The 16,268-nt window shown below is 52.3% G+C and overlaps 1 protein-coding gene across 2 annotated transcripts in view; it reads left to right on the plus strand.

Annotated features, from left to right (window-relative positions):
* Positions 1-16,268, plus strand: part of Grik3 (glutamate ionotropic receptor kainate type subunit 3) — a 215,752-nt gene that overhangs the window by 145,224 nt on the left and 54,260 nt on the right. For both annotated transcript variants that reach the window (XM_055611045.1, XM_055611046.1), the window contains exons 4-7: positions 3,282-3,463; positions 5,511-5,564; positions 13,626-13,799; positions 14,449-14,592. In XM_055611045.1, the coding sequence (XP_055467020.1) occupies positions 3,282-3,463; positions 5,511-5,564; positions 13,626-13,799; positions 14,449-14,592 (554 nt within the window). The remainder of the gene's footprint in view (positions 1-3,281; positions 3,464-5,510; positions 5,565-13,625; positions 13,800-14,448; positions 14,593-16,268) is intronic.

Raw genomic sequence — 16,268 nt, forward strand, 5'->3', positions numbered from 1 at the left:
TTCAGAGCCGCAGTGAACAGTGATATGACAATGCAAATTGGCGGTGGGAAGCAGAAGGCAGGAGGCAGGAGGCAGAAGGCAGGAGGCAGAAGGCAGGAGGCAGAAGGCAGAAGGCAGGCTCCTTCAACCACGGCATTTCACCAGGGCTGGACCACCACCCTGTGGGAAGCACGGTGGGTTCAGCAATGTGTGTGGCAGGGCTGTGCCCACATTTTAGCTGATGGGACAACCCAGCAAATCGAATCAAGTGATCGCCACTTTGTTTTCTGGTGGCTATGGGGGTGTGGGGCTGGACCTTTCCAGGGTTTGTTTAGCAGCTTGCCAGGGTCAGAGTGCTGGGTGGGTATTGTTCACACTCCTCTTGACCTTCTCCTCCTTGGCACACGAGTGCTGCTGCAGCTCCAGACATCACCTCAGATGCCGACACCCCAAGCTGGAAGGAGACAAAGAAATTTGTCTTAGTTTGACTCATAACCCTCATCCATGTGAAAGGTCTGCCTTTGAACCTTCTAGAAGACAGTCTTGTACAGCTCATGGGGTGCCAACCACTCCTAGGCACTGTCAAGTGGGAGTAAGATGGCTACTGACTGGCTCTTTACAGTCACGAGGACTGGCACCTTACCACACTTTTTGAGGCATGTCAGCCGAGGACGCATCTGCTAGCCCTTTTTATAATAAGCCGTGTAAGAAACCACCTCCACCCCCAAAATCCAGTGGCCTAAAACAACAAATATTTCTTTAGCTCCTGAATCCACAAGGTCAGAGGCTCACTGGGCCTGGCCAGCTGCTACTTTGCCTTCAGCTGGCTTACTTGCCTGCCTGCTGGTAGCTTTAGCCTGGCCTTGGCTCTCTTCCGTGTGTTTCTGTCCCCCAGCAGGCTCATCCAGGCATTGTTGTCCTAACTATGGCCAAGGAGCAAGAGAATCAGCCAGGATGGAGTTCTATCATGCCTGTTGAGCCTGGCGGGCGGGCACTGCCCGTCTCCATGCAAAGGGTATGGGTCTGGGGGACGGGGTGAGGAATTTGGGTTATCCTTTTCACAGCAGTGGCCTCAAGGAGAGTGGCTGTGGAGGAGGTGACCTTTGAGCCCTGCCATGTTTCCATCTTCCTAATCCAATCTGTGCACAAACTCCTGCCAGGGCTGAAAGGAAAAGGTTTAGGGAGGAAAAGAGCCATAAGGTGGAGAAAAAATGTCTCTGCCTAGAAGGCAAAACACTGCTGCTCAAAACCCAGCCCCACCTGTGGCCTGGTTCAGAACGAAGGGTGCTCCCTTAACCTCCATGCCCCTAGAGTCCTTACCTGTCCCACCGTGAAGGTTCCTGTTCTGTGTGCCTCCCGGGATTCGGACGGAGACGGTAAAATGGGGCTATGAGCACAAAAGTGCTTCGTAAGTGAAAAAAAAAAATGCCATTCCAACAACCATGATTCCGTGTGGATATTCTGGAAGGGATTGATTAAGGAGGCAGGCAGAGAGAAGCTCAGTCTCAGGCAGACACAGACAGCCCGGTCCTCTGGAGGTGGGCCAGAAGGAGCCCCAGTCTCCTTGGGGAATACACTGATGGGAAGGAAGTCTGACATTTGCTGCTGGAGAATGTGGGTCGTTATGCATTACACGGGGTGACGTGCTCTGTGACAAACGGGCCCTGGTGGCTTCCACTCCAGCGTCCAGACTGTCCCCGCCGTCCTCATGATCTGGGTCTCCAGAGCCCACGGGCCTGCTAATGCTCAACAGGGTCAGAAAAAAATGAGTGGGCAGGAGTGTTGTGTGCATGGAGGGCCTCCAGGTGACAGATGTGAGAGGTCAGCAGAAACAGCGCAAGAACCCAGACCTGCTGGAGAAGGTGGGCTTCTGGGTGTGACAGGGGTAATTTATGGCCCCTCCTATGCTGAGGTCTATTGATCCCTCCCTCTCCTAGGTGTTAGGAACTCAGAGGCCTGTTCGAACCAGGGTTCTTCTACCTGTCTATGCAGAACCCACGAACGTTTTGGAGTTCTTTGGGAGGTTGGCACAAGAAGCTGGTGCAAGAAAACCCCCAGAAAGAAAAGGGAGGACTGGACGGACTTAGGCTGGGTACGAGGGACTGCTTTGGACGTTGGGATTCCATTGGAAGGGTTCTAAAGTTGAATGTGAGAGTGGGAGGTGCTGCCTAAATAGGAAACGCTGTGACAGGTGACCACATCCGTTAATTCAGTGCACATTAGCTTAAGAAATGCAGGGATGTATGTGTATGTGGTTCTTATTGGCGCCCTCAGAAGATCTTAGACTTACTCTTAGAGTAAGATCTTAGATCTTACTCTTTGACCCAGAGGTTCAAATGAGCGTCATCAGAACATCTGTCCTCTGCTTTTCCTCTTCTCTGACATCCGCCCTAATGGATCCTATCTCTGGTTAGATGTGGTGACCGCAGACCTACACCCACCTTACTTGCATACAAAGGGTTGTTTCTTACCTAGCACTAATTAATCACAGAACCGCTTCGTTCCTATCCCCAGAGGGCATGCTTGCTTATTGGCCAGGTTGGGGCCATGTGCTTTGTTCCTAGAGCTGGGATGGATTTTTCCTGAGTCACATAAACTCGGAATGGGGGAGCACCTCTCCCACTTATTTATCCCAAGGAAAATTAGGATAAGTTCGTGGGGGTGAGGCACAGGTGTGTGACCCACGTGGAGCTGCTGTGCCCACCCGAGCTCAAGGCACAAGGAAGAGAGAGACAGCGTGTACCTGCTGGCTCAGCCCCTCCTTCGGTGGGGAGGGCCAATGGAGAGCAGCAAGCAGCTTCTCTCCCAGAAACTACCGAGGAGTCAGCAAGAAAGGAGCTTGAAATGGGGAAGGAAATGAACTTAATTAGACCTAACCAAGCAATTTGTCTCCAGGAAGTGACATTCCGTTTTCCCCTGGAAGTCCCCAGATTAAGTGGTTTTTACAAAATGCCAAGATGGAGGATAGATTTTTTTTTTTTTTTTTTTCAATTCGGGGAGAGGAAAACAGTAAGTCTATCCAATTACAGAAATGTTGTTTGAGTACTCCCTGAGTGTTGAGGCCCTGGGCCAGGTGCTATAGGGCTCTAGTCACAGCAGAATGAGTGGGGGATGGGGACCAGGCAGAGGATGCTAGGGGATGAGCCCCCTAAGCTGGTGTCGATATTAGGGGGTGTTTGAGGGTAGGGAGACGGTTCTGAATGGAACAAATGAGGAAGGCTCCATGGAGACATCAGAATAGATGCCTGGGGTGGCTCACACCGGCGCGTACATGTGTGTCTTCTGTGTCCCGGGCCCCTCAGGTCTCATCCGGCTGCAGGAACTCATCATGGCCCCCTCCAGGTACAACATCCGCCTGAAGATTCGCCAGCTCCCCATCGACTCGGATGACTCGAGGCCCTTGCTCAAGGAGATGAAGCGGGGCCGGGAGTTCCGCATCATCTTCGACTGCAGCCACACCATGGCAGCCCAGATCCTCAAGCAGGTGGGTGGGTGAGCGCCAGCCAAGCTGTGGGGTTTGGGTGGGGACCTGCCATGGCTCTACATCTCCTTTTCCAGGTACGGTAAAGAGCGTGACCCCAGGAAGCATCCTAGCTGTCTCTCCAGCTGGCTGTAAGACCTTAGGGGCCACTACGGCGCCCTGTGCCTCAGTTGTACCAGCAGTATAATGGTCCTTTTCCTCCAGCTGTGTTAAAATCTGCCCCATGTCATGCCCAGGTTCCAGACTGCCCTAGCATAAACACTGCCTTCTAGCCCACTTCCACTAGCCTGTCAGGGGGCATGAGAACAGAGCGCTGGTGCTCAGAGGGGAGCGGGGGACAGGGAGAGCCTTGGTTTCTCAGTACAGTCCTCGCTGCCTCTCCCAGGGACTCATTCCCCACTTCCTGTTACTTCCTAAGACTGGGAGACTGCTCTTTAAACAATGTGCAAGCTTTGCAATGTGGTAGATGAGGAAAATCATTCTCCAGACTGGATGGTCCTCCACTCCCAAACACGACTCAAGCTGTCGACGAAAGCAAGAGGAACATGAGTTCAAGGCTAGTCTGGGCTACACAGTGACATGCGGTGTTAGAGATACAGAGTATATCTGTGTCCTTGGACCTCATTCTAAGTCTTGGTAGAGTGCTTACTTAGAATACAGGAGGCCCCAGGTTTAATCCCCTGCACCACATAATCCACATATGGTGGCACATGCCTGTAATCTCAGGAGTCAGCGGCAGAGGCAGAAGACTCAGAAATTCATTATCATCTTTAGCCATAATACAAGTTCAAGGCCAGCTTGAGATACATGAGGCCCTGCCTAAGGATCAGGAGGAGATTTTTTCCCCTATTGTCCTGCCTCTTCCCTTCCATGTTCCATAAGGAAGACACTACTATCTCCTCCTCTGTGGACAGAGTCCATTCATAATCCCACCTCAGGCATCTCTGGGGGCATCCGTGAGACAGGACAGCAGAGATGGTGCTTCTGGCACAGAGCTGGCATTAGGCCTGGGACACCCTCCATTCCCTGTGGAGGACCCCATGTTGAAGTCCTGCCCCAGGGCTTCCCCTCTCTTCTCTGCATGTGTGACAGAATGGCAGTCATAGCATTGGCGTACCCAAGAGGCACTCAGCGGGTATCTGTCCTTCCCCATTAAACCTGAAAGCAGGGCCTATTCGTACAGCCAGATGACAGGTGAAGAAACTGAGGCTGAAGGGGGAGCAGTGGGCCTGAGGTCATCCAGCTGGGAATTCAGATTAATCCCTAGGACTGTCTGACTGGAAAACACATAGAGTTAGAGCTGACAGCCCTGGGCTGAGCTAAAAAGTGGATTAAAGGAGGTTGAGGCCTTTCCTGGCTGCTGGCCTCCTCTCAGCCCTCCCAGTGCAGATGAGGGTGACAGAGATCATGCAGCAGTTCAAGGTATATTTGACCCTGTGGCATTTCCCTCCAGAGCCCTCGGTGGGCCCTGCATGCTGGGGAACTCTGTAGAAAATGCATTACAGTCATTAGTGTTATAGATTACAGGCTGCTAATAAAACACACAGATACATCACACAGAGACCTCGTGCTGCTTGCGATGATAACCCCAGAGGAGCGTGTGGTATGTTGTGCGGCCTGATGGGATCAGGGAAGCATGGAGGTTTCATTGCTCCTAGGGGACACTCATGCTAAGAATTGGTCCCCCGGAGCCTGGTTGACTGGGGAAACTCAGCCACGTAGAGCTGGGCTCTTGAGGCAGCCCAGGTTTCTGTCAGCATGTCTGAGCGACAGGCCCAGAGACACTGACTGGAAATCCAGACAGCTGGGTACCTCCCTGCTGCCCTGCAGAGCTGGGGGTCTTTTGGACCCCCAGGTGAGTTTCGCCACACCTCTCGGTGGGAACCTGCTGCTGTCTGCCAGCCGGTCCTACCCAAGGTCTCACCCTGAGTTTGAACAGATAATTTCACACAGCCCACATCCTGTCCTGTCCCCCAAGCCCTTTGCCCCCGATGAATAGAGGGCTGCCAGGGAGTTCCATACTGCTAGCTGACACTCTGCTTCCCCACAGGCCATGGCCATGGGCATGATGACGGAATACTACCACTTTATCTTCACCACTCTGGTAACGTACCTCTGGGTCCTGGGAGGAAGGGTGGGACCTCCATGAATGGAGGTTGCTTGAGCTGGGCCTGGGCCAGCCTGCTGGGGACGAGCGCTATAGTTGGAGGAGACCCAAACCTTCTTAAAGAATAGGTGTGGCTCCAGCAGAGGTCTCAATGATCTATCTGTGACCTGCTCACTATTGAGAAGCCACGGGCATGGGCTCTGGAGCCAGAGTAGAGAATGGCTTCTCCGTGGGCTAGTATGGGGACCCTGGGTAAGGGACCAGCCCTCCGTGCCTCTGTTTCTTCCTCTGCAAAATGGGCTTCTACCTCCTTGGAAGGCCTAGGAAGCTGATCAGGCCCAGGGGTGAGAGCAGAGCTTGGTTGAGGTGGAGCTGGCGAGAGTGGCCATTGCCAGGGAGACTGCCCTCCCCTCTACATCTGTCAAAGGGCCCTCATCACACCTGGGGTGACCACCTTAGATCCTGCACCATCCATGCTGAGGTCAGCCCCTTGCACCCACCTGCTGGCTCCAGATGGGTCCTGTCCAAACTCTGAGAACATTTAGGGCCATTTAAACCCATTAGAATAATTAGTTGTGGTCTGAGATCAGCAGAATCATGGCATCCTGTGCCAAAAAGGGCACCAGTGCTGAGCTGCCTGGCCTTGGAGCCGTCCTCACCCTCCCTCCCTGCAATCTCCCATTCAGGAACTGGTGGCCCCACTCCTGCAGTCCTACAGGCCTCTAGATGATTTGTTCATTTATAGATCACCGGTCAGCATTCTTCACCAAGCGTCTGGACCTAGCTGGCGATTCTGACTTCCTCTACATATCTGGCTCTGATACAGCTGGCCTGTGATCTCAGGCAGACAGCCATAGGGAACAGCACAAGGAGACGTTCCAAGCTGTCAGGCTGGTAGGAGGTAGCAAGTTGGAGGCAGGCTTTCTAGAAAAGGATGCTCTTGAGCTAAGCCTTGAAGGATCAATAGGAGCTCACCAGTGGGTAGAGGAGGAAGGAAGGGTATCCCACACAGAAGGAACAACACAAGCAAAGGCCAGAAGGCAGGTTAGGTCTTCAGTAATGGGTTGGAACTGGCTCACGCCGGAGTTGGAGAATCAGCCATGTTCTCAGGGCTCCATGTTGTATCCTTAGCTTGCAGTCCTCTAGTGTGAGACATATGCCACAGCAGTGGATTACTGCTGCCAGCAAGGGTTTCTCCCCAGCACAGAATAGTCACCAACATGCTCTGATTGTCACCCACCCTTCATTGGCGACACACTGTGCCCATGCAGAGCTCAGGGCCACCTTGTCCATCCTGCTGGCTGTAAAGCAGAACTAGACACCTGATGAAAGTACCAAAGGGAGACAGGGACCCTAAAAACTGGGGACTGAGACCAGGTACCTTCTCCCTAAGAGGCCACCTCAGCCCAGTCACTTTCTGCCATTCTGTGTCCTAGAGAGCCACCAGGGGGCTTAGGATAAGATGCTCAATCCCTGCCAGCGTTCCACACCAAGATCAGAGATGGTAGCACCCCTCTCGGTCCCTGTGCCTTCTGCAGTGATGCCGTTTTCCATGGAGGTCAAGATCAGAGGTCTCAGGAGAAGCATACCAACACCCCAGATCTCTCATCCAGCCCCACGTACTGCCCATCCGTCCTAGAGTTTGTTTCCTTATTGTGTGTGTTCATTTACCAAACGAATGCTGGGACCCCCGGCTCTGAGCTGGTATGATGAACAGACACGGACCCGACGACACACAGCTCACGCACCAGCTCTGAGACGTCCTGCTGTGAGCAAGGCTGTCTGTCTGTAGTGCCCACGGAGTGCCTGGCCCACAGCAGGTGCTCTGTGATGCCTGAGTGGGAGATGAGTGGATGAGAGGCCGCCATGCAAATTAGACGGTAATCAGCAAGATCCATACTCATCACCACTTGCAACAGGCAGTTGAGACCACGGGCCCTGGTGTGTCTGATTAGAATTAAGATACTTCATTTTGGAGGGTGGGAGATGGCTCGGTAGTTAAAGAGCACTAGCTGCTCAAGCGTGAGAACCGAGTTCAAGTCCCCAGAGCCCACGTTGAAAAGCTGGTTGTGGCTGCGCACACCTATAACCTCTGCCGTGGATGTAGTGGGTGGAGACAGAAGATTCCTGGGGGCTTCCTGGCTCCAGGTTCAGTGAGAGGCTCCCTCCCAAGGGAGTAAGGTGAAACGGGATAGATTCCCAACACCCAACGTCTTCCTCTGGTCTCCGCACAGACATGTGTGTACACATTAACTACAAACTACTCACACACACACAGCACCACCAGAAATGACGCATCACTTCCTTAGGCGAGGTACCCCCCTTCTCTTTGCCTCGTGCCTGTATCTGTAAAACAATGGCAATGGCAGTGTTACGCCGTAGGGTGAGTATCTGAAGCCTGGACGGTGTCGAGGTACTTGAAACATCTCCTGCTTTGGCTTCCCGTTGTGTCCTCCATCCCTCAAAACAAGTCTCAAGGGAGCTGTGGCTCTCCCATTTCCCCCAGAAAAGTGGAAACCGAGGCTCAGAGAGAGATGACTTGGTGACAAGCAGACAGCAGGGATTTTCCCAGCACAGGCTTTCCAGCTGCCAAGCCCTCTGCCGACAACTGCCACTGCAGTGCCCCAAGCCTCCTCTGGCAGGTAGACTCTTCATGATGTCTGGCCATAATGGTCCAGCACGGTGATTGACACTAATGGGGTAAACAGAGTCTTCACAAATCCCAGCAGCACCCACACTTAAGGCTTTTGCCTGTGTCCTCTGATTTCCCCTTCCAGGCCACCAAGGGAGAGTGTGCTTTCCACTCTATACCAACTGGTGGGAAAATGGCATCTGAGAGATGACATGACTTGCCCAAAGTCTCACAAAAGATCAGTGATAGTGGCTCAGGCTCTCACTCTGGGTCTTGCCATGCGGCTGCTCTAGGGCACTGTTCTCCCTCCTGCCCTTTTCTGGAGCACGGGAGACCAGGCCCTTCCAGAGAGCTGTGGCCTCCATAATGCAGCAAACAGCTTTATGGTGGAATGTGTATTGGGTGTCTTCCACAGCAATCCCAGTAGCTCCCATGTGTCAGGGCATCCACCATGTCCCCCTTGGTCCTCTTCCCTGATCACAGTCTGTTACTAGCTTCAGGGTCTTCCTTTCAGCCATGTTAGCTCAGGACCCTCTCTCATGATGCTCCATTTTCATGCCCATTGGTCAGTGGTGGCACTATTGGGAGGGACAGTGGCATTGGGCATTTATCTTAGGAAATGCACATCGTCAACCCTTTCCCCTCAAAAAAATTTTCTCAAAAAGTCGCTTCTCCCACTCGGAAAACATTTTAATGACCCCAGCTGCCATTATTGATGTCAGCCAGCTTTGAGCCATTCCCAGATAACCCAGTGCTAATCAGCCCCAGCTGAGCCCGTGGTACATGTCACGTGTAGGTAAAAGCCTGGAGGTGAAAAAAAAAGAATTATAATAAATTAATAGATAAGCAATCACAATTAATGCCACTTCCCGGCAATAACAGTTACATCATGGGAAAGATATTTTCATCTGTCGTTCCTTGAGGCCATGTTTTCCGAGCATCGGCTTCTTCCCATTCAGACCCATGGGGTGCTAATGAATTAGTCTATTATGTTATGCTGAATGTTTCTAAAAGGTCCCCAGTCGACACTGAATTCAGTGTGTCAACATTTGGCATCGGAAATGCAACTTTTTTGCCAAGCTGCAAAGTTACCCACAGTTCACCGTGTTGAGCACTTAGGGTCTTGGCCCGGAGCAGTTGGAACAAAAAAACAATAACAGGAGCTGGACAAAGAGGCCTCTTCAGCAGCTACTCAATGTCACTACCCTCATGCCACAGGGATGGGAGTACTCTGCGTCGCTAGGGGACTTTGTAGAGACCAGGGAATGGCGTGAAGAAAAGTGACTCCTAGCCCTGACACCCATGAGAACCTGGTATGACAGAAATCTAGGATGTCCCCCTACTGGCTTGGCTCATGCTTTGGATACTTGTTCTGTAGTTCTGTGGCAGGATTTTTGGAGGCTCTAGGACCCCAGGAGGTAGGGCCAACTGCTATAAGGAGGTATTTCAAGGCTACACACAGCCCCTGGTTCCCGCCATACTTTCTGCTTCCTGGCCCACCACGGTATGAACAGATAATTCAACACATTCCCGCCTCTCTGCTTTTCCATCCGTTCCCCTGACTAGGATGGGATGAAACTGAAACCATGAGCTGAAATAAGCCTTTCTTCCTTTGAACTGTTCTGTTGGGGATTTTGTCACCGCGATGAAAAAAAGCAAACTAGCAAGCACCGCCCTCTACTCAACCCCTGCCACCAGCCACTGGCTGTCCTGTCAGATCAAATGTTGCAGCTAAGGACCAGGGAAGGGGGCTTCACTAGCACACAAGCCTCCCCAACAGTGGTTGTCCACTTTTCTAGTGTTGTGACCCTTTCCTACAGTTCTTCCTGTTGTTGAGACCTCCCCATCATAAAATTATTTCATTGCTACTTCATAAGTGTAGATTTGCTACTGTTCTGAATCGCGATGTGAATAGATGTCTGATGTGTAGGATATCTGATATGTGATCCTTATAGGAGTCACTACCAACAGGTTGAGAAGCACTACTCCCCACCGAAGTAGAAATGCCTGACTTCACACTGAGGCAGGCAGGCCTCTGAGCCCAGACATGGGTAAACTGAGTCAGGGGCCCTGAGAAGGCTACTGTTTTAGTATCTGTCATCATTTGAGACATCAGGTTGGCATTGACGCTGAGAAGAGGCAGAGCCCCATGCTGAGAAGGGTGAGGATGGTGGGTGTCGGGCATGGTCCCAGAAGCTCAGCTGCAGCCCCAGACTTGGATATACCCATTGCAAAGCAAAAATATGCTTAGCTCACCAGGCCTTCCTAGAAAGGTCTCAGAGGCCTGGGTCTTGAAACAAACTCCCATCAGACGCTTACCCTCCTTCCCAGGCAATTCACCAAGCTACTTCCAACTTAACATCCTCACAGAGAGCCTCCTCCAAGGGGGAAGTAAATATTTAAACACTCAGGAGGTTACTAGCCAGGCTGACCCTTTCCACACAGGAGTCAAGAATGCTCAGGAGCTCATAGGGATTTCAGACCCAGACCCTACCAGTTGCTGCCTGTTAGGATGAAAGCCTGGGGCGGGGGGTGTCCCAGGATCAGAGCTGGGTCTTTGATAGACCTGGTTGTGTGTATGTAAAGGAACAATAAGGGAAGCTACCAGGAAGAAGTGATGCTTTTCTGAGTCTAAGAGAACAGCCCACAGACAGAATGCCTTAGCCCAAGGAGGCCATAAACAGTAGGAGTTTCTCTAGCTTACAGCTCTGTGGGCTGGGAAGTCTGGGAATTTGGCACTGGCCTCCAGTGAGGACCTTTGGGCTTCATGATCGTCTGGTGGATGAGCCTGTGAATGGCAGCCCAGGAAGTTGGCTGAAGTCCTAGAGAAGTCTCCCTCACCTGACCAACTCACCACCACTCAGGTGGTGTTTCGGAGGGCAGAGTCTTTGTGACTCAGTCACCTCTTCTGCAAGCCACCCTCATTCCAGTGCTCTTTCCCTATTTGTAAAATGAGAAGGGAAGTTGATTTGAAAGTCAAATGTGGCTGGGTGCGGTAACACACACCTTTAATCCTAGCACCCAGGAGGCCAAGGTAGGAGGATCTCTGTGAATTCGAGGCCAGCCTGGTCTACACAGTGAGTACAGGACAGGCAGGGCTTGTTACACAGAGAAAACCAAGAGAGAGAGAGAGAGAGAGAGTTAAAATGTGTTATGGTCCCCACACTCACTTTCCACTGAGACTGGTACAATTTAGACACCCTCTAACCATCTTAGTGCTGACTTTTTCCTACTTCCTCCTCATTGTCCTAAACACTGGCCTAGAGGCAAGGCCATAGAGAGTTGTTCCTTAATATCCATAGTATTCATGGGGATGGGGGAGGGGAGGTTAGCTTCAGGACCTCCTCGGATACTAATTTCTGTAGATGCTTGTCATAGTTAGGGTTTCTATTACTGAGACAAAAACCATGATCAAAAGCAACTTCGGGAGGAAAGGGCTTATTTCACTTACAGCTCCATAAATTTAGGGCAAGAACTCAAACAGGGCAGGAACCTGGAGGCTGGAGCTGATACAGAGGCCATGGCGGGGGTGCTGCTTACTGGCTTACTCTCCATGGTTTGCTCAGCCTGCTTCCTTATAGAACCAGGGATGGCTTCACCCACTGTGGGCGGGGCCCTCCCCCATCAATTATTAATCATGACATTGTCCCATAAACAGGCCAATCTTAGAGAGGCATTTTCTCAATTGTAGTTCCCTCTTCTCAGATAATTTCTTGCTTGTGTCAAGTTGACATAAAACTAGACAGCACAACACTCAAGTCTCTTGTATAAAATTGCATTGTATTTACATATTACTACCACGTGCTCTTGTCTCCCTTAAATCAACTCTAGAAAACTTACAGTACCCACCGCAATGTAAATGCTGCGTAGGTCACTGTATTGGGATTGTGAGGAGAAAGTCTACATGTTCAATATAGATGAGCAATTATACATACATGTATATGTATGTGTTTAAAATCACGGTGGGTCGAATCCACAGATGGTTTGGGCCGGTTAGGATAAGACGTTCTTGCCTGGGCTCCAAGTCCTCCTCTTCTCTGCAAAGCAGAGATGAATGCACACGGTGCCTTTCCAAAAGGGTCCTCCTGGAAATGCGGGAGGAGGAGCAGGAGTTTTTCACCAGAAGGAGCCATCTAAGAGACCACAGGATGCCCAAGTGTTGTTCAAGGTCTGCCCTATGGGCCCCAGCCTGTGTCCCATTTGATGGTCTGAGGTAGAGGTGAGAGTGGGCTTCAGGTTCAAGGCGGAAGACAGCTCAGTGAATGGAAGTAGGAAAGTGCAAACCAAGGACTCAGTTTCCCCAGTCCAGGCTTGCAGCCAGTCTACGTTGTTCAAGTATTTGTTTTTGAAAATTAAGACATTAGTCTGAAGTAAGTGTAGACTGGATGTGTTTCTAAGTCAGGAGTAAACAGCCGGGTGGTGAGGGGAGCATCAGCTTTCCAATGGACATAGAGTAGGGCAGTCGGGTCACATACAAAATAGATTAGTCTGCAAAGCAATAAAACCACAGCCTTAGGGATGACCTTTTGTGCCGGACACAGATCTCATGTTAACCAGAAGTTTGGGCTTTAACTAGCGTCAACGGCAGTTCCTAACCCAGTGGAATTAGGGAGCAGCCCCCAAGCCCCTCCCCCCACCCCGTGACCTGCAAGCAACTGTTCCTCGTATTGAAAGCATCTGATGTTCCTCTCGTGCCTCTTTGAGTCTGGAGTCATTTTGAACCTCTGGTGCTCTGTTTGGCTCCTGTGAAGGCTAACTACCCCCACCACACGCTCTCTTCTCTGCTACTGGGGAGCTGGCTATTCCCACTGCCCTGTCTCTTGGGTCCTTGCCACACCAGCCCATTGGCCTGAGCTGGGGCTGCAAGAGGGGCCAGAGCTGGCTTTATATTCTGTTCTCCTGGGCTGGTAGCCAAGGGCTTCCCAAGGCCTTCCCATCTACCAGGCTGCATGGGACCTGACCATGGAGAGTCCTCTGAACAGCTGTTCCTAGGAGGCAGGGTGAAAGGGCGCTGTGCCATGGAGAAGAGGGAAGAAGGCAGCAGATTTCTTTAGACCCCATTCACCTGTCTATGAAGGGGAAATTTTTTTCCTCTGGCCTTTCTGCCTCCTTCATTGTCACTTGGCGATGCCCAGGCCCAGTAACCTTTGTTCTCCCAAGGTGAGAGGGTTTCTCTCGGTTCTGTAAAGGGGAGTGGTTCCCATTTTGTAGATGAAGAAACAGGCTCCTTGGTTCCCACAGTCAGCATGTGAGGTCAGTATCAGAAGATCCAGGTGGACTCTGCGTCCAGTTCTTCTGTGGGTACTTCTGTCACCTTTTATGCACAGGGCTCTTCACGGGGCCACGGCTCGGGCCCAGGGGTGCCCAGGGCCGGGGAAGGGGGAAATTGGCCACCTGTTAACCACATCAAGCCTCTCTCTCTTCAGGATCTCTATGCACTAGACTTGGAGCCCTACCGCTACTCGGGGGTGAACCTGACTGGGTTCCGCATACTCAATGTGGACAATCCCCATGTCTCAGCCATTGTGGAGAAGTGGTCCATGGAACGGCTACAGGCAGCTCCCCGGGCAGAGTCAGGCCTGTTGGATGGAGTGATGATGGTACAGTGGGCAGATGGACAGATGGGCCCCAGGGGCGCCCCCTCTCTTCCTCCTTCCTTCTTTCCCTCCCTCCTTCCTTCTTTTTTGTCTCACATTCCTTTCTTTTTCCTTCCTTCTCCCCATATAACACTTCAAAACCTGCCTAGACCTTGTTCTATCTAGCCTTTTCTTCCTGCTAGTTACTGAGGTCCTTCAGTAACTAGGACCTCAGTCACTAGCTGAGACCTGTCCTATATCAGCCAGAGCCCCATGAACAGCAACAGTCCCACCCCAAGGGCCCCTCTGATGGAGACACGGGCTAGTTATAAATGGCTTACAGAAAAAGGAGTGAAAGACCGTGAACTTTGGTGGTAGCTGGCAGGTGTGAGGCTGGGAAGGCAAAAAAGGAGTAAGAAGTGGGTGGGATTAGGTAAGGGATTGGGCAGAGAGGATCTGGCTGCAGAAAAGAGGGCGGTACTGGGGTATCCATAGACCAGTAGGGCCACTGAGGCTGGCTTCTCTTGAGGTAAAAGGGCAGGGCTCCCCTCCGGGCCTGAGGGCCTGCTCCCTCCCCCAGGACACCACGAGCTTTCTGTGGGAGAGGGGCAGATGGCCCGGGAGCTGAGCCGCAGCAGCAGCAGCCCTCAGACCGGCCTTGTGCCCTCTGCAGACTGATGCAGCCCTGCTCTACGATGCCGTCCACATCGTGTCCGTGTGCTACCAGCGAGCGCCGCAGATGACCGTGAACTCCCTGCAGTGCCACCGGCACAAGGCCTGGCGTTTTGGCGGCCGCTTCATGAACTTCATCAAGGAGGTGAGTCCCCACATCCTTCCAGGGAAGCTGCCCGTGGCCATGGATGGTCAGAAGTAGTGGAGAGCCTCAGTGCTCAGGTTTGGTGGTCAGATGGAAGTGGTTTCTGCTGCGTGAAGACTTGGGCAGGTCACCTCACATCCCTGAGGCTCGGTTTCTCCAGTCTCTAAGGGGATTGAGATCTCTCTTTCTCTGTCCTCTCCACCGTCACTCTGGACACAGGGTTTATGGCTCCCTTCTACAGACCGATAGATACACTCAGTCAGAGCTTTGTGTGTCAGGGCATTGACGCTGGCTAAGTGGCTTGGGGTGAGATGGCCAACTCTGTCCCTCAGCTTAGAATTGTCGGGAGACAGAGGGCCTGACCAGTGTCTAGTCTCAGCAACCAGGAAGAAGAGAAGGCTAGATAGGATGAGGTCTAGGCAGGGCTATCCTGTGGCAGAGTGAGTGGGTGACCGTGGTGACCAACACAAGGGGCTCAGGTGAGGCCCTCTAGGAAGGTCCAGGCTCCTCTCTCTCTCTCTCTCTCTCTCTCTCTCTCTCTCTCTGTGTGTGTGTGTGTGTGTGTGTGTGTGTGTGTGTGTGTGTGTGTGTGTTTTCAGAGACTAAAACAGGCAAGCTGCTTTGGAGTCCATTCATTTACTGACAGCCTTTGAGGATTGCTCTCAGCGCTGTGCTCCACCTGACAGCTCTGATTTTTCAATTACCATCATCTGTAGTCACTCTAACTTCCTTTGGGGTGGTGGGTCCCAGCCAGAGGGCCCACAGCCCATACTGCTTCAGGGGCCCCATCTCTTCACCCCTTGCTCCTTGGAAAGCATGAGGCTCGGCCATGAATGCTCAAGGGGAGCAGATTCTCCATTGCCCAGCCTAAAAAGACAGGTCTCATTCCCTCCACTGGAGATCTCCTACCCAGGCTGGCGTGGACACTCCCAGCCTTTACAGAACTCCTTCTGTTCTCAGGGCCATGGGGGTCAGGCAGGAGTAGCCAAGAGATGCTCACAGTCTATAACTGGCCACTTTGAGAACCCAGGTACCCTGCAGAGTCCAGTCTTCCCTTTGTCCACTTCCAAGTTGCCCATCTCCCTGTTTGACTGTGTGACAGTAAATCATTTTAAAGACTTGGCATTTCCGTGAGGAGCTGGAAAATACCAGGCCGGAGTTCAGAGCGTGCGAAGCATCTTTCATTTAGCGAGTCCCGAGCCTCTGCTAGAGGGGGCGGGTGGGCCGGGAAATGTCACGGGGAGGAGCTGCCCGTGGCTTCCTGCCCTGCCCCTGCCCACCCGCCCACAGACAGGCCGCACCTGCTGGCATTTAATTCCTCTGGAGCTGACAAGGAGGAAGGCCTCCTCTGCAGGAGCAAGGCAGCTGAAGACACCTGCTGAGATTTCCCTGGGGGCCTGCGGATAGCCTGAGGGTGTGGGCTGCCTCAGAGAGAAGCCAGAGGGGTGGGAGCCAGCCTGAGGGAAGCCGGGCCTCCCTGTGAAGTCCTAAGCAGAGCTGTTCACCTTCTCTGATGTGGCTTTTAATCTCCATCCCCTTGCTTGGCTCCTAGCTTCCCCAGCTCTGTGTATGTGTGTCTGTGTGTATGTCTGTATGTGTGTGTCTGTATGTGTGTGTATGTGTCTGTGTGTCTGTCTGTTTGTCCCAGCTTCCAAGGCTCTATATGTCGTGTGTGT

This window comes from Psammomys obesus, unplaced genomic scaffold, assembly GCF_907164565.1.
Source record: "Psammomys obesus unplaced genomic scaffold, mPsaObe1.curated_primary_1811, whole genome shotgun sequence".
NCBI lineage: Eukaryota > Metazoa > Chordata > Mammalia > Rodentia > Muridae > Psammomys > Psammomys obesus.